Source organism: Gambusia affinis, linkage group LG15 (genome assembly GCF_019740435.1).
Source record: "Gambusia affinis linkage group LG15, SWU_Gaff_1.0, whole genome shotgun sequence".
Classification (NCBI taxonomy): Eukaryota; Metazoa; Chordata; class Actinopteri; order Cyprinodontiformes; family Poeciliidae; genus Gambusia; species Gambusia affinis.
Window position 1 is genome coordinate 6,176,785 of NC_057882.1, and position 22,678 is coordinate 6,199,462.

The 22,678-nt window shown below is 40.7% G+C and overlaps 2 protein-coding genes across 4 annotated transcripts; both read right to left on the reverse strand.

Annotated features, from left to right (window-relative positions):
- Positions 1 to 657: 657 nt before the first annotated feature.
- elmod1 (ELMO/CED-12 domain containing 1) lies at positions 658 to 13,541 on the reverse strand. Its single transcript, XM_044141707.1, is given in 11 exon segments — positions 658 to 4,183; positions 5,068 to 5,201; positions 6,374 to 6,424; positions 7,460 to 7,528; positions 8,243 to 8,376; positions 8,531 to 8,662; positions 8,664 to 8,768; positions 9,166 to 9,194; positions 10,399 to 10,544; positions 13,122 to 13,189; positions 13,349 to 13,541. Coding segments are annotated over 10 exon segments (993 nt in total). The 5' UTR covers positions 13,139 to 13,189; positions 13,349 to 13,541; the 3' UTR covers positions 658 to 4,007.
- Positions 13,542 to 14,668: 1,127 nt separating this feature from the next.
- On the reverse strand, positions 14,669 to 21,110 carry slc35f2 (solute carrier family 35 member F2). Of its 3 annotated transcripts, XM_044141705.1 has the most exons (10): positions 20,486 to 20,620; positions 19,867 to 19,966; positions 18,871 to 19,043; positions 18,504 to 18,631; positions 18,175 to 18,334; positions 17,254 to 17,410; positions 17,076 to 17,128; positions 16,837 to 16,991; positions 16,442 to 16,685; positions 14,669 to 16,339 (listed from the first exon to the last, which is right to left on the reverse strand). In XM_044141705.1, the coding sequence occupies exons 2-9, from the start codon at positions 19,953 to 19,955 to the stop codon at positions 16,482 to 16,484; spliced, it is 1,119 nt and encodes a 372-aa protein (XP_043997640.1). In that variant the 5' UTR covers positions 19,956 to 19,966; positions 20,486 to 20,620; the 3' UTR covers positions 14,669 to 16,339; positions 16,442 to 16,481. The 3 variants fall into 3 exon arrangements, with proteins under 3 accessions (XP_043997640.1, XP_043997641.1, XP_043997639.1); XM_044141706.1 differs by lacking the exon at positions 20,486 to 20,620 and adding an exon at positions 20,932 to 21,110 and having other exon boundaries at positions 14,669 to 16,685; XM_044141704.1 differs by having other exon boundaries at positions 14,669 to 16,685.
- Between the last annotated feature and the right edge of the window lie 1,568 nt (positions 21,111 to 22,678).

Genomic DNA, 22,678 nt, shown 5'->3' on the forward strand with positions numbered 1-22,678 from the left:
GAGCTCCACTGGGAGCTCACTGCAGTGAGCGGTGTGTAAAGTTACCCAATAAAAGGTGTGTTAATTTCTTAAAGTCATATCTTCACTATTTTATTTCTACATGTTTTAATATCAGAGTTCAAAATTAAATATTTAATTCATAATCTAAATATTTAGTTTGTAAGCCAATTATTTAATTTGGACCTAAATATCGTTTCGGTTTAGACTCTCCTGTTAGTGTTTGTCTTTTTAACATCTGCTTTTAACCAAAATAATTATATTTCGTCAAGCTTTTAAAAATCGTATAATTTTGCTAAAAAATTGACTCTTACACCTTGAAGTTGAATCTTCTTCCCTCTCAGTTCAACCACGTTCAGTTTTGTGTGAGTTTGCTGCCCTCTGCTGGTCACTGAAATTCCAAACGGTCCAAATAAATCATCACAACTCTTTAAAAATACAACATAAAACTCACTGCTGCTGCTTTTACCGGGTAGAATAAATTACGTCAATTCAAGATTCTGACCTTTGACCTAATAAAAGACAAATAATGAGCAGCTGTGTTTGTTTTTTATGACCAAACATCTAAATAAATGCTAAAGCTTCTTACTCCTGCCACTTTGACACATTATTATATCAATAACGGAAAACAGAAACAAAAAGACAACAAGCCAAATTTAACTGACATTTAATTTTTATTAATGTTTCTAAAAGTACAGCACAGACAAATTAAATCCACAGTTACAATACCGTTACAGTACTTCAGTGTAGCATACAGAATGAAAACGTCCATGCAGATTAAAGCAGAATACTGAAGCCTAAATTCATCTAGATTACAGTGGAATGCCACAGATTACCAGATTAACCTAAAATATTTTAGAGCAAAGCAAAGAGGCAGAACGAGGTGAAAACAGAAACATTCAGCGGCTGCTAAACACCGACTAAAAGGTTCAACTCCACCCAAACAACCAGCAGTGGCAGTAAACATCGATCCTGTACATTTTATTTTCTGTAAGGATTTTCACAGCGTGGTGATGAATATTAAAGCAAAGCAACAACCTTAAAGGAAATGTGCAACTTAGAGCAACTTAGAGCTGAGACAATCAAACTGCTGCTGAGCCAATAAACGGGAAGTTTATGACTCTTTAGTCTGAATAAAACTCATTTATTATTTCAGATTAATAACTGGCAAATCTGAAGGGTCACAAAAATATCAAGATGAGAAATAAAATAATTAAAAAAAAAAGAAACTAAAAGGTTTAACAATCTTTGGTTGTTTCTGACACCCAGTAGTGAAAGAATAAAGATTTAAATGTTTAATTTAGTTTTTGTTTTGTTTTGAATGATTTCTGGAGAAACAAACAGATTCAGTTTGAAGAAACTTGGCGAGTCAAGCTAACATTTCCATCTGCTGCAGATAAGATACTGACTGTTAACAGCTCCACATGACCACACTTCAGTTAGTCCAAACTATCACATCGGAACATGATTAAACTCTGAAGTCCTGATTTACCTTTTTTACATGGTTACAGGTAAAACTACATTCCTTCAGAGGAAATAAACAAAATAAAGTAAGAAAGTGACCCAGTTAAACTTGTGCTTACATTTGATTAAGTTTTTATTTTTTGCTCTTAATAGACCTCTGGATCTCTGTGTTAAATATTCAAAAAGTACTTTTAATATCTTAACATCCATCCGATTAAATGTTTAGTATTTGCATAAAGCATTGAAGAATATTGTAGATTTGGCAGTTTGACTAGTTTAAGTTCTAACAAATTCTAATTTGATAACTTTAACACGTTTTTTAAATATATCATCTGAAGATATGCACACCGGAGAGACGATGACTAGAACGGGTTTGTTTAACCTTTGACCTCTTGGTGTGTGTGCAGCAGCCTGACCGTCGGCTCCGACCCACAAAGCGAAACAAGCAGGCACGCGCGGCGCGTTTACAGAAACCAAAGGAAATTATTGCTTTGGCTGAAACGACTAGCGAAACATTCAGGAAATGAAACGGATTCAAACATTCAGAACAGAAGAAAATGTGCAAAAACTCTGAAATGTGAAATATTTATAAGTGATTCAACTTTCATGTTGAAATATTTAAACACCATTTAGCTTTTTTTTTTTGTTTGTTTGTTTGTTTGTTTTTTTGTGTTTAATATTGAGCTACAAACTAACTGCTGCTGAGTGTTTTTGGCAAGAAGACGTCCCTCGTGTTCAAGTGTCCAGAAAATGTGAATTACAATCTATGGCAGTTTCAATAATATAGATACAAGGTGAAGCAGCTCATTAAGTTCAGAAAACCACCAGGAGCTTTTCCTCTAAATACGTCAAAAACATCTGAACACAAAACGCGTCGCTAACGGCACGTCGACAACCTTTACGGATGAAATTCTGAAAATGTTCATGTCTGAGGTGAAACGGCTGCGATACAATCGACACGATTCCTTAAAGCAACGATGAAACGGAGAAAAGCAGCTACAATCGCCAAGGTCGTCCTGATGCTGGTGGTCTGAGCTGCAGCCAGAGGCAGTGAATGAGACGGGAACGTCAACGTGACTGAAAGGTCAAAGTGACTGAAAGGTCAAAGTGATTCAGGGAAATAACCAGATTATAGCATCTGCACCTGGCTTTAGCACGAGGCTAACTCCACCCTAACAAATACTTTCTACACTTTCTGCTGCGTTTGAACTTCTTGTCCACATGCTAACTGAGCATTTTTTGTTGCTAAACTTATTTCTGTTGAAATGGACCGCAGAGATCTGGGCTAAAATCTGGATTTAGTTGGTAAAAAAAAGTTCTTTAATGTGTTTAAAGTCCAGTTCTGTTGGTGAGGTGTGAATGCTAAGCTAACTCTGGTCCTCCAAACCTCGGTCTGGCTTCGGTTAAAGTGAAATCTGGATCGATTGGAATACTTATGACACGAACACCAAACGGACTGCAGACCGCTCCAAAAGCAGGAAGTAGACTACAGCGCGGGGCATTCTGGGTAAATACAACCAAAACAAACACGCTAGGCCAGAGGGAGAAATGGCTTGTGGTTTTTGGCCAAAGATAAGGTGCAAATGCACAGCAAACAGCGAAACACACAAAGAAAGACAGGATGTCCAGGTGAAAGACGGAGGAAGAATGAAAAGGTAGAATTAGGTAGGTAACATTACAGACTCCAGACTCCCCCCAGTGGTCTGGAGGACTTCATTTTTGTTATTTGTTTTGTTTTTTCAGTTTAGTTTTTTTGTTAGGGGTGATGGCAGCGTTTCTCCGTCACATTTGTTTTTTTGTTTTTGTTGTTGTTTGTGTGTTTTGGAGTTTGCATTGCGACGCTTGCACCTCTCTGCCACTAATTAAAGTACTTCAAATAAAAGAGGAGCTTCGTCGTTTGGGAGAATGAAGAGTTGCAGTGGAGCCCCGCAGTTAGAGGACGTGAGAAAATATCTGTGAATACCAAAGATCTGCTCTAAACATTTAGAACTGCGTAGTCTAACACTTCACACATCAAATATACCTGAATATGGATTAATACACACAGTAAAAACCAAGTTAGCGCTGCACCAGAAGCTAACATCTACAGTCTTCCTTCTCTCTCGGCTCTGAGGGGTTCAGCCAATCAGCAGCCAGGAAAATAAATGCTGATTTGCATTTTTTTTGGTGATAATGTACGAGGATTTTACTGTACGAAACAATCCATGATTTATTTGGAGTTGGTCTCAGAAAAATGTGTGAACACTAAAAGTAGGCGGGGCTCCACTGAACTCTCAGGATCAACTTCCTGTGTGATATTTTTACTTCTTCGGTCAATTATCGCCACCTGCTGGCCCAGATTCTGGTGTTGCTGTGAGTTTTCATGTGGACACGCGTGTCAGCCCGACATGCAGACGATGTGGAGGCCTGAGGGCGACCAGGAGCAGGCGGAGCGCCGGGGACGGCAGTGACGCCCTGATGCTAGCTGGGAAACGCCTCCAGCGGGTCGGGGAACCATCAGCGTGACGCTTCGCCGACCCGCTGGAGGTCGCCTGGGGCCCGGGGGGTCACAGGTTGACCAGGTGGAGGTCGGAGGCGGAGAAGTGGGGGCACAGAGCCATGTCCGGGTTCTTCAGCTGCCGCAGGATCCGCCGGTGGAACTTGGAGCGGACCCGATTGAACTCCATGATGTCACTGGGATCCTCCTCGATCCAGAACCGCTGGAACTCCTGCATCAGGTAACCTATTGACGGACAGACGGACGGAGAGACAGACAGACAGACAGACAGACAGACAGACAGATAGACAGACAGACAGACAGACAGATAGACAGACAGACAGACGGAGAGACAGACAGATAGAGGGAAAAAATAGGGTTATTTTTCCTACATCATATTTTCAACCTCAGATCAATGTTTGAAAATTAAATATTTAATTGGCAAGATTAATGTTTAGTTTGAGGCTATTTATTTAGCTTCAAACTAAACATTTAATTACTTGGTTTAGAGCTAAATATTCAGTTTCCTAACTAAACATTTAGCTCCATACTTACAATCTATAGCTAGCAAGCTAGCCGTTTCATTTGAGGCTAAAATTTAACAGGCTAAGTAAATATCTTGTTTCAAGCTAAACATTTAATTAGAAAGATAACTAAATATTTAGTTAACTTTAATGAGCTAAATATTTCTAACTAAATATTTAGTTCATTCAATATTTAGTTAGTAAACTAAATATTTCTGATATAATATTTGAAAATTTGACTAGTATTTTATTAGCAAGCTAAATATTTATGTCAAACTAAACGTTAATCCAGGCAACTGAACAACTTAGTGAAAGTTTGACTTTGGGAATTGATCCCTCATGTTTTTCTCTTCTGAAAGACTAAATAACCCAAATTATTTCTGTACATTTTCTATTGTGTACCTTAACAAAAAGCACTCCTTATTAGTTTATTAGTTTTAGTATTAGTTAGTGTCTAATGCTCTAATGCTAGCTCCTACATCCTCTGTCCCTCTACTGTAGGACGTTTTATTTATTACTGAATAGATCATTTACATTATTACGGCAATTATGAGCCAAATCTTCAGCTCTGTAATTAAATGTTGAGTTGTTGGTGTGTGTGCTCACAGAAGATCTGCTGGAAGTGCTGCAGGCCGGCCATCTCCGGCGCCACGTTGTACAGGTGGGTCTTCAGGGCGCCGCTCACCAGCAGCGAGTAGGCCAGGTCCGTGATGTTGATGCCCACGATGGCGAACGAATATCTGGACGGAAACAACGGACGGCGAGCCACGGTCACAGGGTCAGAACCGAAAGTTTGGGCCAGTAAACTTTAGGCAGAACATCCTGTCTGAACGGAGTCTGCAGCAGAACGCCGGTCCGGCCGAGCCTTTAGTTCCCCAAACCTTCAGGTTCCCTGAACCCACCGTCCCTTTAAGAAGCTGTCAGAGCTGGGTACATTTACTCTGTTACATTTACTCTGTTACATTTACTCTGTTACATTTACTCTGTTACATTTACTTGAGTAACTTTTTTGAAAAAATTTACTTTTAGGAGTATTTTTTCTACCATGTACTTTTTACATTTACTTGAGTAATGTTATTATGAAGTATTTCTACTCTTACTGGAAATAAACATCTGGATTTTCTGCCCACTGAATGAAAAACAATCTTGTTTTAACCAGAAACTCACCAGACAGACACACACCTGCAGTTTTTATTAAAGTTTCAAAGTTTATTTCAATGAAAAATTGTTTTTGTTTTTTTTGCCTGATTTTATTTTTTGTTCCTTATATGAATTATTGTCATTTTTGTCCTTAAAACACCAACATTTCCATTTAATTTTATATTTTGCTCCATCTGATTATGTAATTTGTTTTAATACTAAATGATTGATAATTTGATCAATTATTAGTACTTGAGCAGACTTTTTACCAAATACTTTTTAACTCTGATTTGAGTAATTTCTTGGCTACTTTTTCTCTTAGTTGAGTATAAAATTTGGGAACTCTACTTTTCATATTTCATCACATTACAACCAAAAACAATGTCATTTATTGTTTTTATTTTTTTGACAGACCAACGTAATGCAAAGGACAAACTTCTAGAAAACTGCAGAGATGCTGAAACACTGAGCTTGTTTAACTCAAGGCTAAAACCCGTTTAGAGTTGCTTTTGAACCATAATTAACGGCTCATTAATTAAATCCAAATTTTATTCTCAAATCATTGACTGTATGATGTTTTTGTGACTTTATTTTTGTGTTTTTATGATGTCAAGCACTTTGTTGCTGTTATGTGGCACATAAAATAAACTTAACTGATTGATTAATCAGTTAAAACATTTGAAAAGCTTGAGCCAGTCGAGCTGAACCTGCGGGTAAGACACTAACCGCTCATATCTGCTCCACTGACTCACACAGACTCACAGAGACTCACCCGATGGCTTTGTCAGGGACCTTCTGCTCCCAGTCAGGCTGGTTCAGCTCACTGTGGACGACACGCCATGAGTCACGGTGGGAAGCATGCAGCACACACACACACACACACACACACACGCACGCATACACACACACACACACCCACCCACACACACCTACACACACACACACACACACACACACACACACACATGAGCTGGTTCACAGACGTGCAGTAACTCTGAGCTGGGATCGTTTTAACGATCAAACGTGAGCTAATAAATATAAGTAATCTAATAAAGTCTCAGAGGTTCTGATCAAATAAAAGCCACAGTTTGAGCTGCGGCTGCGTCAACAGACTCAGAATTAATTTTCAGCTGAAAAACCGACTCTGAAGTAATTCAGTTATTTTTTTTGTGCTTTTTTTGTCACATTTAAGGCTTCAAATGATTTCAATATCAGACCTCTTGTTTCTACACCTGCTTTGTTGTTTTAATGTTATTTTCTATCTGCTGAAACTTTTCTGGCTTCAGGAGGTCAAATAAAAACACAAACACCATAAACTTTAACCTGTTAGCTAATAAAGATGGTAACAATCAGGCCAGATTATTATTATTATTATTATTATTGGTCTGATATCAACATTTATTTGATGCTCTGAAACAATTAAATGTGACAAAACGCAGAAACAAAACAAGTCTGTATTTTACAGCTTTCTTTTTTAAACTTTAGACCTTCAAGTAACAGAGAAACTACTTAAATGCGGTTCATCTATATGAATCGTGACCCTGAAGGACAAATCAATGAAAGGTCAATGCAAGTGAATGAAAGTGGAGGTCAGTACCTGGGCTTTCTGTGAGAACTCCTAGATGGACAGAAAGTAAAGGAGTGCGCAGAAATGAAGGTGGAGAGCAAAACAAACAGAAGAATCTTCATTTGAGAAATGAGACGAGTCAGTGAGAAGCAGCAGCAGTCAGAGAACAGTGAGGCAGCGATGGCATGGAGCGAAGCAGGCAGAGAGATGGAGGCTAGCGGCGGCTGGTCTGACTTTAACTAGCCAGTAACACAGACTGATCTCAGGTCAGGAAACGTCACGCCAACGTACTTGTGCTTTGGCTGCAGTGAGTCCTGGAGCATCTGCAGCGCCGCGCCTCTGTCATGTTCTGCAAAATACCTGCAGAGATCCAGAGCAGGTGGACAGACGCTCAGCAAGGCAAACACTGCGGCTAGCTTCCTCTGCCAACCAACAACGAGTTAGCGTTGTTTCAGATCAACAGCTATAAACTACCAGGAGCCGTTTGTAAAGAAAAAGACAGGAAAAATTAGCAGCAATAATTTCAGTTAATTATCCTGCTGTAAGAGAAAAACTGTCAGCCTCCTGCTGTTTTCATTCATTTATAAATGTCACAGAAACCAAATATTTAATTAGTAAGCTAATTATTTAGTCTACCAGCTAAACATTTAGCTCCAACCTTAATGTTTAGCTGGAAGCTAATTATTCAATTAGCAAGCTCCAACTAAAAATTTTAACTCTGAGCTAAATATTTAGTTTGAGGATAAATATTTAGTTAGCAAGCTACAATTTAGTTCACAAAGTTTAAAACTTTGTCAAGCTTAATATCTAGCTAAAGCGCTTTAGCTAGCTAGATATTGAGCTTTCTATCTCAACATTTAGCTCTGAGCTAGCTAATTTAGCTTGTAAGCTAAATAGTTAGGTAGCTAGCAGTGACATTTATAAATGCATGAATAACACAAACGTGACTTTAGTGAATAAACTCCAGTTTTTGCCTCTAATTAATGAAAATATTGCTGTTAGTTTGTTGTTAGCCTGTTTCCAGGCGGCGCCCCGTAATGTGACAGTTTGTTGGTGTCTTGGTTCTGAGCTTACAGCAGGTTCTGCAGGCCCAGCAGGCCCATCCCTCTGAAGTCCGTCTTGGGATCGTTGCCTTGGAAACCGATTTCACACCACTGCTTGGAGATGCGTCCGGTGAGGGGCGTGTCGGGACGCAGCTCCTTCCACAGCTACGACACAGAACCAGAAGCTCACAAAGCCATGACATCATCAGCTGTGCTTTCCCAAATATTTTAAAGCTGCAGCGATACTGATATATGTAATTAATGAGCCAATTGAACATTTCCTCTCCTCATTCTGGGTTTTCCCAGCAGACTGCTGTACCTTCATCAGCATGCTCTCATGCTCGGCGTTTTCAGAGTCGTACGGCTCCCTGCGGAGCTTCTCCACCTCGGCCATCAGACTCCGGTAGCCCACGATCTGCAGCAGGCTGGCCTGCAGCGAGACGCCCAGCCTGGAGGCACAGAGGGTTGGTGTCCGGGTTGATCTTCTTCAGGGCCATGATGTCGTCGATGGTTTTCTCCACCTGGTCAGGATGGACGCTGAGGGCCGACCGCAGCAGCTGCACAGGAAGAGAAGAGGGAGAACAGGTGGAGAACAGGTGAGGAAGATGGAGAACAGGTGGAGAACAGGTGAGGAAGATGGAGAACAGGTGGAGGACAGGTGGAGGACAGGTGGAGAACAGGTGGAGGACAGGTGGAGAACAGGTGGAGGACAGGTGGAGGACAGGTGGAGGACAGGTGGAGGACAGGTGGAGAACAGGTGGAGGACAGGTGGAGGACAGGTGGAGAACAGGTGGAGGACAGGTGGAGGACAGGTGGAGAACAGGTGGAGGACAGGTGGAGAACAGGTGGAGGACAGGTGGAGGACAGGTGGAGGACAGGTGGAGAACAGGTGGAGGACAGGTGGAGGACAGGTGGGCTTATTTATCCGACATGGTGCGGACGGCAGACTGGTACCTCATACTTGGAGTATCGCAGGGACGACTCTGAAAGGAGAACGTTGAACAGCGTTAGTAAAAATGATGAGAAGACCAAATAATAATATTATATTATTATTTATATTATTTAAATAATAAAATAAAAATAATAATATTATTATTTATAATATTCTAGTAATGCAGCGCTGCAGGTCAGACAGGGATCAGGATCTTAAAACTGAATTTTCCAAACAGTAGAGACAGAAACAGAGATTCAGATTTTACTCATTTTCAGGGTTGGTTGGAGCTTTTTTTTCCTTTTTTATTAAAATCTTGAATTAGAAACATCTTGTTTTTACTCCTGTCAGTTTTATGCATTAGTTATATAGTTACTGGATTTACTATTTTATAGCAAATCCAGTAACTGTGTTACCTTCAGTGGTTATAAAAATGTTACATATATCTAATATGACTTTAAACTTATTTCACTTCCAGGTTTAACTCCTTGAAATTGGGTCTCTGTCTCTTTAAGAAACTCCTGCTCTTCCTGAAGTTCGGCCTCCAGGAAGTCATCCAAGATGGCTCCTATATTAACTCTTTAACGTTTTTACCAGTGCTGCTCTGAGCAGCAGCTGAAAGGTAAACTAATTGCTGCTGGCTAGTCTAGAGGAGCTGAGTGGGGGAGGAGCTGCGCCTTGAGGGCGGGCCTAGGTTCATCCAGGCGTTTAAACGACTGAGTGGTTGCCATGGAGATTAAAGGATTTCTCAAACACAAAAGAATCAAAGCAACACTGCAGGTTTGTTTTTGATGAGCGAATAACATTATAATATGATGGAAAGATTAAGAAAGTTAATTTTATCTTGATACTGTAAGATACTTTGAACTGAAAACATAGAAAGGCGGTGAATACTTCCTGACCTCTGACCTCTGTAGCTGCTGTTCCAGCTTGTTAATGGGTTCATTTCTGAACCGACAGGAATGAAGTCAGAACAGGTTCTAAACAGGAGGGAATCTGCAGACGTTTGTTTTCTGTTTTTATGTGACGTTAAAGCATCAGGCAGCAAGTTTTAAACACTGTGACGTTAAAGCGCCGCGCAGCCTGCAGGTATGACGGCGCGCAGGGGCAGCAGGGTGCTGGGGCAGCAGGGTGCTGGGGCAGCAGGGTGCTGGGGCAGCAGGGTGCTGGGGCAGCAGGGTGCTGGGGCAGCAGGATGCTGGGGCAGCAGGATGCTGGGGCAGCAGGGTGCTGCAGGCCCGGCGGTGGCGGCTCACCTATCTTCAGAGTCCTGCGGGCTCCCGGCTTGTTGCCGTAGCAGATCCTCTGCAGCTCACAGCGGCCCGTAAACTTCCTGGTGACGAACTTCAGGCCTCGCCACAGACATTTGCAGTAGAGGAAGACGAAGAACTGGGTCACCACTCTGCAGAGGAGGAACAAAAAAAATAAAAAATACAGAAAACACACGCAGAGGGCCACATGAAGTCTGAATCTACAGATTTGATCATTATTTCATGGTGAAAAGGTGAAAATTAGTATCCATTTGCTACATAATAACATTAAGATTGTTCATTATTCTAGTTTTTTACAAACAGATGAAGATTCAACAGCTCGTCTTTTTTCAGTCTGAAGATGTTTTTACTTCTGACCACAAATTTCTGAACTGTGTTGAGTTCAGATCTTCTACAAACTCTGGAAATCCTTCATTTTTAAAGTTTGTGGATTGAAACATTTTTCTGATGTAAAGCTGGACGATCCAGATTCTAGATTTTTACTGATCCAAGTTTGACCAGATACGTTAAAAAGTCCTTTACTGCCTCCTGTCTGGAAGAAATATGATAAATATGAAGGTTTTTACTAAAATGAGCATTAAAAAAAATGTAGAAATGATGAAAAATGTAGAAAATTTTGACTTTTGAAATGAAGAATTTACAGAAACCTTTCACGCCGTTCCTCTATCTGTACATAAAGAGAATTTTACTGCAACAAATATAAATAAACTTACTTTTCTCCAATTTTTGCTAAAACTTCTGAATGAAAATCAAGTTTAAAAAGTTCTCCTCACATCTGAATCTTAGCCATAACGATCCCTGTCTCGATAACAAATGCAGCTGGACACTAAACTGTCTCAGGAGTTTTTACGACAAACGATAATGTTGTCGTTTTGAAATCATTTTCCAGTAATAAGATGCTAATGGCATAATAAGACAAATACTCGTTCTCAAATATCAATTAAGTTTAAATTATAATAAGTATTAGAACTGGAAGACATTTCAAATATTCAAAATAAATAAACAAAACAACAAATAAAGTGGATTTTAAATCATGCAAATGTTAGTTTTAACCTATCGTGTGATTCATTGATTAAAACTAGAACTGGTTTAGATTCTGAATCACTGGACGTGAACTGAATCTGTTTTAAAAACAGGATAAAGACAAACTGAAGTGAATTTATTTCTGTTTGTAAAGAGAAGTCAGGGAAGTGGCCGGGCCGCCATGCAGCAGCAGACCTCTGGTCATTTCTGACAGCAGAGCGCTCAGCCTGCGCCGGCCTGCAGGGAGCAAACCTCCAGCGGCCCGAGAAGAACCACATCTGCATGCTAAAAACAGAGAAACCCGTCTTCACGTCCAGATCAGCCTGAGCCGAGCGGCCCAGCAGGACTAATGCTGCTGCAGCAGTAGCAGAGCCGCGTGCTGAACGGCCCAGAGAGGCTCAGTCGCTTCCTCTTCACCTCCAGGGAAAAACGAGCGGCGAGCCAAAAAAAGGAAAACGGGATTCTGACTCCAACCAGTTCCACATCCTGGTGCTTCGTTCTGAACTCTGAGCGGATAAACAGCATCGAAACGAGCTGCAAACCTGAACGACGGCCCTCAGTCGTTAACTCGCTGAAATGATTTCAAGTCTTACAACAAGGGTTCAGGTCAGGGCCGTGCAGAGACCTTTGGAGGGGCTGGGGCTCAACGTTCAAAAAGGGGCACATTGAACAAGATCTTAAAACACCAAACAACAACATAACAACAACCCATATTGATTAAGAATTAATCTTTGCCATCATGTAATGCAAAGCAAATCTAGTCTATATTTTCACCAACAGGTATAAAGTTTCTGTTTCTGCAGCTGATGGTCCTGGAGGGCTGATCTGATCTGAGACTGTAGCTGTTAAACAGACCAGAGGAGAGAAGGTCAAAGGTTATGAAGTGATGAAATAAGCACATTTGCTGCCATTTTACTAATTAAGCCCTAATATCTATTTAACCTCTAGAACAACCTGGATGCAGAATGATTTATAAATCAAAAAGCTCAAAGGGGTTAAACCTATATAATAGTTTGATGTTAAAGATGATAGAAAATAAATACTGAAGGCTAAATTAATTATTATTATTATTATTATTATTATTATAACTGAAATAATACATCATAGCTAAAAATGTAAAATTCCAGCATTTTAAAGGTTTCTCAGAGCGATAACTCTTCTAACTTAGAATAAAAAAATGTGACCAGAAACAGATTTTGAAATTATTTGAAGCTTCTGGTTAAAAACTCAAAGTCTTTTATGTTATGTCATGTTATGTTATTATGTTATCTGTTTAATGCCTTTTAAATCGCCAGCAGTGTAAACATGTTCTCTAAAATCGGCTGGATTTTATTATTTACATCCAGCAGTTCAGACGGTTTTGCATCATTAGCCTTTAATCTGATTCAGGTGAACAGTCGCAGACCCTGAAATGGAGTCATGATAATCTGGATTTTACCAGTTTAATAAATTACAAACAGATTAAAACAGAGTGATTTTTTTCAGGACTAAAATCCTCTGAAATAAAAAGCTGTCCAACATGCTGGGCTTTAAGCAGAGCGGCTCTTTCTGCGCCTGCAGACAAACTCCGTTCATGAATTAATCAGATGTTTTATTGGCTCGGTTCGCCCATCAGCCGCGCAGGTAAAACCCATTCGGTTCGGTTCGGTTCCATCTGCTTTTCAAGCCTCCATCTTGATTCTTACCGGAGGAAGTGCTTCATCTTGGCGGCTCCTGCTGGTTTGGTTCGGTTCGGTTCGGTTCGGTCGTGGACCTGAGGACAGAGCAGATTCTCTGTTATTCAGGCCCGGATATCCGGAGCTGTCCGCGGTGCTGACGGGCCGCCGCGCCAAGCCTGATCCCAGGATCCCTGCTGGATCGGTCCGGTCCGGTTCGGTTCGGTAGCAGGTGCAGAAGTGAACTGTTTTCCTACCTGTTCTGATGACACGAGGCGATGCAGCGGAGGGATTCTGCGTTTGTTGCCCAGCTACAGCCTCTGCTGCGCCTCCATGACGGCCACCGACGGTATGGCAAGCCGTCACCGCATTTAGTCCGACACCCTGGAGCCAATACGTCATCGATCACCAAGTTCCGCTTTTTGGACACGTGGATGGATCATGTGGAAAAACACCTCAGTGTGGGCTTAACTAAACAACGGGCGTCCCAAAAGTATTCATACCCCCTGGATTAGTTCACGTTTTTTCCTGTTCCAACACAGTTCATACTTTTCTTCTTCTTCTTTTAAACCACTCACATTCTGAAAAGTGTGGCATGCGTTTGTAGCCACCGTTCTCTGCAGGTTGGACGGAGAACACCTTAAAGTCTCAGTCTGGACTTTGACTAGGCCATCCTAACCCATGAATTCTTCCATAATGTGAGGCTGCCGCCTAAAATAACTGAATAAACTTTTAACTGAGTTTGAGCTCCTCTGGTAAAACCTGAAAAGCAGGCGGAGGCCAAAATTATTCATACCCCTGGCAGATTTAGATTTAAAATAAAATCAAACCTGACTGACAGGTTTCTTCTTACTTGAAATGATATTAACATTCTGGATAAACAGAACTGTAGATTCTGATATTATGACATTTCTATCTAAACTAATTAAAGCTCCATTAGGCCTCAATAAGAGCAGCTAAAAAACTCATTTTTTATTGTTGGATTTTTGGTTCACTGCTGGCTGTTTGATTCGCTCCTGGATGTCAGATGAGCGTAAACATAAAAATCATTTCAGAACTGAGCTGATGTTATGATTCCAGACGTCGTCTTGTTATGAGGGTCTCTGATAAATGCTAAAATGACTTGCCATAGCGCTGAAAGCTGCAGCGCGTGCAAACACTGCAGCAGACAGACAGGCATCATCCCGGCGCTGCACGGTTTGTTTCTGTAGCTCAGGACGAGTCCAGAAAACACGTCGATCATCAGAATCCCGCTGGATTCTGGGAAATGTCATTTAAAAATCATTAGGACGTAAGGATTTACTTCAAATCCCTTATTTTCTCTCCACTTGGTGGCGCTGTACCAGCCTCCTTATCTTCGTACTAAAAGTTTTCCTCAGACTTTAAGCTTTTCCTCCGAGAGGAATCTTTATTGTTGTTTATTAAAGTTAGTCACATAAAAACCCAAAAATATGCTCAGTTACGGATTTATTATCGGAGTAAAGAAACCAAAATGATTTGAAGCCTGAATTTATCAAACTCACCACTAGATGGCACCAAATCCATCAGTTTGAACAGGAGCCAGGCCGCAGATTTCATAAAATAAATCAATTTATTAATAAAACAGTAAACTGTGACAGCATGATAACATGTACCTCTAATGGCAAAAAACTCATTTACAGCATCTTTATCTTTGGTCAATTAATAACAAAACATGACAGAACTTGTAACAACAACAAAAGGCAAATAATTTGGTATTTAGATGACAGACTCTTTTACATCCAGTCCCAGATATTTACTGTAAATTAATTTAATAACCTCCGCAGGTGGCGAAGCTTCAATCTATGGATGCACAGATGAAACAAAAGGACACTTGGTGGGAAAAGTTTCAGCTCTGATTCGCAAAATAAAAACGATAAAAAGCTGTAGAAGGTAAACATTCACGTGTTTCTTCGTGTAAAGTGCTGCTCAGAGTTATAAATAATATACAGACTGGCTGAAGTCCAACTGGAAAGCTCTAGGGATGCACCATATATCAGCTTTGGACAATATCACCATTTAGTAAAATATCAGTATCATATATATATATATATATATATGTAAAGAATAGGAACGTCCAAAATATCAATGTCAACATCATCAGTATCGGCTGATCGGCCATTTTGTAACGCATCATATCGGTTGGAGGAGTGAAACTGGGCCGACAAACAGCCCAAATGTATTTTTAGTATTTATTTAGTGAGTGTGTCACAGGAAGGAGCGGGGCTTGGTCACGTGACTCATCGTGACGCAGCAAAGGATTCTGGGATGTTAAACTGAAGCAGGATGGCTGTTTATTCATGAGGTCAAAAGAGACAATAAATATATCAGATATCAGTCATTGGCAATAAAACAGTTGTTTTAATATCAGATATTCATATTGGCACAAATCTGGATATAGCTGCATCTCTAAACTAAAATGAAGGTTAATATAATATTATTAAGTATTGGTTACCGTCCATCAGTCACTGAGATCAGTCCGATCATATCAGTTTATCAGTATTAAATTAACTTAATATTTAGGACGTTTTCAGATAGTTTTTCCATTTCATATATTTGTGGTTTTGTTTCACTTTCTAGAGGTAAAAGTATCTGAGTCCTTCAGGATGTTTACTAACAACCTGAAATGGGTTTTCACCCATTTTTTTTTTTTTTCCCCACCAGGGGGTCTTTTGTGGGCTCTAGTGTCCCTTACTCAACAGTAGGCTGACAGGAAAGGGGGAAGAAAAGGAGGGAAGACATGCGGCAAATGTCGTCGGGTCCGGGAATCGAACCCGCGACGGCCGCGTCGAGGACTGAGGGCCTTCAAACGTGGGGCGCGCTAACCTCTACGCCACCGGAGCTCCGGTCTACTGTAAGAAATGTGATTATGTAAAAATAGTCCAGAGAAATATAAACTTTTACCTTTCTGCACCCGTTAGGTCAAGAGGAATAGTTAAAGAAGTTCTTAAAATACATAATTATTTTATTTTGTTTGATTAATGGTCAGAATCTGGTTTTTATTTTTATCCATGGAGATCAGAACCAGCAGACTGAGACTCAGTCAAATATGGAACTACAAAAATAAAGATTAATGAATGTGTAAGAGCTTCAGCTCACTGGTTCTGAACTGGTTTGTCCACTGGAGGCAGGAAGGGAAGACTGGGCCACATGCTGGTGCAACGAGGAGTAGAGAGCGACAGAATCGGGTCATAATGATGGTCCGACCTGCTAAACTTCTCAGGAATATTCTGTAACAGGAACAGCCACATAATTCAGCGATTCAGAAAGAGGAAAACCTACAAAGGTCCGTGACCTGGACTGTAAACTGGCTTTGGAACAGAAAACTTAACTCGTAACAGTAACTGGCCTCGGTTACAGAACCTGGTTCCATCAGAGAGGCGTGAACATCACGACCGATCCGGTTCTCTGAGCGTCTCCGCCTGCAGCCAGCAGCCGGTCGGCGGCTGGATCCACGGCGGCGTCAGGCGCCTGCTGGCCGGCGCCGTCCGGTACGGCGGAGAGAGTTGGCACGGCGTTGAACATGATGAAACCCACGGTGATGATGAAGAACGAGACGATGTACAGCACAGAAAACTGAGCAGGAACCAACATGGAGACGACAGAAGGTCCATTTAGTAACAGCACGGAGGACCAGCTAATGCACTAAACATGCAATACCAGCGATGGCCACTAGGTGGCCTCTGTTGGCGAAGCTTTAACAGGGTTCAGTGGCAGTCGGTCTCACCTGGTAGCTGAACAGGAAAAGGCCGCAGAAGAGGCTGAACAGGTCGGCGGTGAGCAGCGACAGGTTGACGGCCGTGGCGCTGGTCAGCCTCACCACCACCGGCATGAAGCTATACAGCGCGTACATGCACAGGGCGTAGACCGCAAACAGCATGACTGCAGCACAACAACGCATGGCTGTTACTTAGCAACCAGAGACAGGAAGCAACATCACAGGTTCACAGAAAGCTGCTGACTTACAGACGTAAAGATCCCATTTTATCGCTTTAACAGCATTGATTTCTAGTGCAGCCCTGAAATCAGAAAGCAGACGAGTAAACTCAAAGCTGTAAAAACAGAAGCTCCAATGTGGAGGATAACGGCTCCAACGTGGAGGATAACGGCTCCAACGTGGAGGAGCTCTTAAACAGTGACTTACAGCTGTGCGCCGCTGATCAGAGTCCCAAACAGTCCCATCATTCCCAGGAACTCGACCCGGCTCAGATTCTTCACCGTGTGCTCCTGGCACAGGTTGGACACAGCATAGAGGACGGAGCTGAGCAGAACCAAGCCGTCACCCAGAACCACATCACTTCCTGCATGGAGGGAAAACTGGCAGTTAGAAACACTGGAGATGACGAAAACTTTTAATCCACCAGAAAACACAGGAGATGGAATTAAATTAGCGAACATAAAAGCAAAATTAAAATCATATCACAGTCCAAAATATTGTAAATAGATCTTCAGAATAAAAAAATTTAACAAACCATAATTTTATTTAAACAGAAAAATAATTTTCTGATCCAAGAATCTCTGTTGTTATTTTTGCTTCATGCTGAAAGTTGAAAAGATGCTTTAAAAATTCAGAAATAAAACTGATTTAATTCCACATATGGAAGTGGGAGAAATCGGATTTTTGAAGGATAAAAAGATCAGAACTGGGCAGATGGACAGAAAGCATTTGAATGTTGTGGCAGACTGATTACATAAAAAAAAAAGAAAAAAAAAAAAGAGAGACATGCACAACAACTGCATGCCTCCCAGAAACTTACATCAGACCTGATGTAAAGACCTGCATCTTTACATAAAGATGCAGGTCAGAAATGGAGCAGACATTACGTATATCTGAATGCTGACAGAATCTTTGACTAAAGTGTGTTTTTAAATCCCTGGGTAGAGTGCCGGTTCATTAGGTCTCTATGTTACTGCTCTCATTTGTTCTGAGTTTCTCACTGAATTTACTTCATGATCTCACAGCAGAGCTGCAGATTCACCACTTCACCGAGTGAACACTGTTAGCTAACCACAGTCAGAATCATCGCTCTTCAGCAGCGAAATATCAGACTGAAAACGTCCTTACTGGATCCCTGGTTCCTCCCGGCTACGATGTCTGCCCCCACCATGGCCCCCACCCCCAACAGGCACACCACCACGGCTACGAAGTGCAGCGGCCTGTAGCGCGTCTTCAGGAAGATCCACGAGAGAACCATCAGCACCGGGATCACGAAGCAGTCCAGCAGCTGGAACCGCAACACAGGAAACACATTCGCCGATAAAAACGAACCATTTTTCAGTTAAAATGATTTCTGGTTCATTTAAAATGTGAATCATTTCACTTCTCTGCATCGCTTGAAAAGAAACGCTTTTGATAACGACAGTTTGCTGCAACCGTCTGCGTTTCTTCCGTACCTGAATGCTGGTCAGGGTGGTGAACTGGTACGCCTTCACCACCGTGTAGTTTGCCTCCACGTCGGCCAGACCCATCACCAGATACTTCCACCACTTGGTTCTGAGGATCTTCAGGATGTTGGCGTCACCTGCAGGAACACGTTGGCAGACAGACGGCATTTTCTCCCGGTTTACAGAAAAACACAACGTTCCACACAGAGCAGATCCACTATTCAGTGAAAAATAAAATAAAAATGGTTTACCTGGTAAATAAATCACTACAGTTCTGTTTTCTTCCATTAAAAAGCCAGTTTAAATACACCAGTTTAAAAAAATCAAAGTGAGGAAGTCGCTATGGTTGCTCAGATTCGCAGGCAGTTATTCTGACCTCTGTGGATGCAGAGGGTGGGGGTGTAGGTGAGCAGCAGCAGGGCGTAGTTCAGGAAGCTCTGCAGCATGGGCGTCTCCACCCCGGCATCGGCCAGGTACTGACAGCTGCCCGCCGTCCCACAGATCAGCAGCGACAGGACCTGCCCCATGGCGATGGTCTTCAGCAGCCGGCTGCAGGGAGAGGGAGAGGGAGAGACAGAGACAGAGACAGAGACAGAGAGAGACAGAGACAGAGACAGAGAGAGAGAGAGAGAGAGAGAGAGAGCTACAGTTTTATGTTTCCAGGCTTGATGCTTATTTTGTGATTATTAATTATTAGCTACTGCTGTGGTTAGCTAATCTAAATTAGCTAATCTGACACAGCTGTGGTTGATTAGCTAATTTAAACACCTGCTCTCCTGATGACCTGTCAGTTGGCGTTTGGGTCGCCTTTTACGTTAACTGAACCAAAAACTACGGAGCCCCCTAGGGGACATGGGGAATTTTTTTTCTTTTGCGTTCCCTCGCAAAACTGTACTGATCAGTTGTGCGGCATAATTGAATACTGTAAGTCTTTCTTACGGTGGCCGCCGTACTTTCTGATTTAATATAAGGTTATGTAAGGTTTTTCCATGAATGTTAATATCTCGTTGTGAAATATCTGAAGTTTTATATCTTTCTTTAGAATACAAAGGCACCACAAACCTATGATATAAACAGAAACCTTCCGTAAGTAGGAAAGAAATATAAATACTGTACATCCAAACTATATTTCTGAGTTATTATCGCGGTGTAATAAGTCATCTGACAGTTTTGATTGTGTCGCCCCCATTAGGGCTGGAAAGTCCTTTCAGTTTATATGTTAAAATATGTTACTTCCATTCAGAGCACAATGCTCTGCATGGAAGTTAAAGGACCAGCAACACATGATAAATCTGACAAAACAGTCAAAAGAAGAAATATTTTACCCACAGTAACTAAAATCTCTAGGTAAGACCGACAGAGCGCTGCTCACCATGAGAAAATGTCCTTCAGCCTGTCTCTGTCCAATCTGCAGCCGTTTCTCCATTTGTCACACAGGCTGTCCTCTGTGGGCCCCTCCATCACAGCTCAGCCTGGCCCCACGGGATTAAACACAGAGTTAATGTCATTTTAAGTCTTCATCTGACAAGCCGAGCAGAAAATCAGACAAATACCCCATAACCCTGGTTCCTTCTCACAGAGGAAAAGAAAAATTTCCTCTGTGAGAAATGTTTTTTCCAGAATGGCAAAACATAAATGTAATTCTGCAGAAAATGCGGAAGAGACCAAAGCAAACAATCTGAATCATTTGGCTCATGGGAGACTTGAAAACACATACTTTAAATGATAAGCTTACACTTTCGCTCCAAAAAATGAGCCGATTGTTACAGGAACCCTGATTGGGTCTTACAGTTTGTATTATTCCAGTTGACCTGCTTTAACTACCTGCCAAGAACCGCAGAAATGTTAAAACTGTTACTATTTCTGTGGAATTCGTTGTAGCTGCTCTACACACGAGCCAGGATGTGTTGATCAGCGCTTCTCTGTGTTTTTAAACAACTCTAGGCTGAAATACGGAGAAAATATTTTAAAAATTATGAACGTGAACAAACCTTCTTCTCCCCTGTCATCTCATTTCATTGCTCAGATATTTTCCAGACGAAAATATTGATCGTATTTCAGCTTTATCTTCACACACGCCTCGAAGGACCTACTCACTCTAACCTCGTGTCACTACAGCCCGCCTCCTGCGCTCTGATTGGTTGAAAAGGAGCTGACGGACGAGTACATTATTTATTCATTCGTTTAGGGCTGCTGCTTTCCCAGTCTGCTTTAAATATGCAATATTATGATTTGGGGAAAAAATTTTTACCGCCAGACAATTAGCTTTTTTTGTAGATATTTTATATCATACTATAAAATAAAAGTAAAAAAAAAAAAAAAACTGTCAATAACTATTTGGGCATTTTAGGAAAGACATTTGATTAATTAAAATTCAAAAATGCTTTATTTTTCCCAAAAGTAGACTAAATGTTTCTAACTAGTATTGTTCAAGTACCTTCAAAGAGCCGCTGTGAATGGTGATGCTGTGGGCAGGAAGGACCTCTGATAGCAGTCAGTCTCCCAACGGCACCAAAGAAGACTCTGACTGAATACTGTTGTAGTCTGATAGCTATTGTGACATGCTAAGAGCTAAACATCCAGGCAGCAAAGACAATATTTCACTGAGACTTGTCTTCTGTGAACACCAATTGTTGGCTAGCTCACTGATAATAAAGAAATGAGAAATAATTACACTTTGTTACTAGCTTCCTTGACCTTCAGCTCTAAACCTTGAGAATCAGCCAGGACTCTGATTTCTGATCCTCCGCCTCTTTTCAGGAGGACAAAGCATATTTTTCTGTAACATGTTGTAATATCTTCCAAGCAGGGATGGAGTCAAGGCCAATTCTTCCAAGACAACAAGACAAGCCTGAATGGTTAGAGTTTGACTAAAATTTCAGGACATTGTTGTGGCTCTGTAAATTGAATTTTGCAAATAATACGTTAAGAACACACCGGGGAACATGGTGGACGTCTTTTGTTTGCTAAATGTCCGGTGTGATGACAGGCGGTTGTGGTGAAGAGATTATTTTCACCACTTTTTGCACTTGTAACATCTGAGTTGACTTATTTCCATCTAAGTTGTAAGACATTTTTAGTTATTGTTTTGTCCACATTTTTGCTGGAAGTAAACTGTGTATATTTTTTCAAGCAATCAAGTTGGAACTGCATTTAAGAAACAAAACACCTGGAAAATTTTGGTTTTGGAAATTAAAGGCCATAAGGGACATTGCTTTGGTTTTTTTATACACCATAAAGTACAAAAATTAAAGGAAAACCAGTTAATTTCTCAGCCTGGCATGAAACTAATAATTGTCATAATAAACTAATATTTAAGCTATTAAATGCAGCCACACGTAGACATACAATCACTAAACTGAATACATCAACTTACATTGCAAAATAGTTAAATAGCTATGATAAAAGTAAAAAACAAAAAAAACGTATTTTAGAGAACAATAAGGGTCTGTTACATCACAGCCGGTTGGACTCCAAGGCCAAGACCAGGAAAACCACCCCAGACTGGTTTCCAGTCCTCCATCCTGGTTCCTACTGTCGAAACGTGTCAGTCGAAAAGTTTTAGAACAATCCCATAAAAAACATGAGAATATCTTTTATTTTCTGCTGAATCAACAGGAAGCCGTGTACATGGAGGTCTAACTGAGGCCGTTAATGAAACTGTGTTCACGGGCACAGGGCCGGCCGAAGCCTTTGTGGGGTCCTGGCATTAAGTGTGAAATATCATTTTAACTGTTTGAAAGTATCACCAGCTGATGAATAACAAAAATACAGCAAAGTAAAGTAAGTTAACAAGTTTGATGTATTTCCCCACAATGGCAGCAGCCAACAGCAAGAAGATATTAACTTATTATTTGGGTAACAACTATAAAAATAAACAGTTTTTCCATGTGTGTAGCATTTAGTTTGTATTTTTAAACATTATTTTAAATATATATATATATATATATATATATATATATATATATATATATATATATATATATATATATATATATATATATATATATATATATATATATATATATATATATATATATATATATATATATATATATATATATATATATATATATATATATATACATCACGCTAACCTTGGTGCTGTGGGTGATTACCCAGGATTTTAAAATATTGCTTCAGTTTTCTGAAAATTCTCCTTTCGGTGTCAGCAGCTGTGTTGT

Excerpts from the sequence above, each read along its gene's own strand:
- slc35f2 (XM_044141706.1), bottom strand. The coding sequence starts at position 19,955 with ATGGAGGGGCCCACAGAGGACAGCCTGTGTGACAAATGGAGAAACGGC. Across the intron at positions 19,044-19,866 it reads CTGAAGGACATTTTCTCATG|CCGGCTGCTGAAGACCATCG; the intron begins GTGAGCAGCGCT and ends CTCTCCCTGCAG. Across the intron at positions 16,992-17,075 it reads AAAATGGGATCTTTACGTCT|TCATGCTGTTTGCGGTCTAC; the intron begins GTAAGTCAGCAG and ends GTTGTGCTGCAG.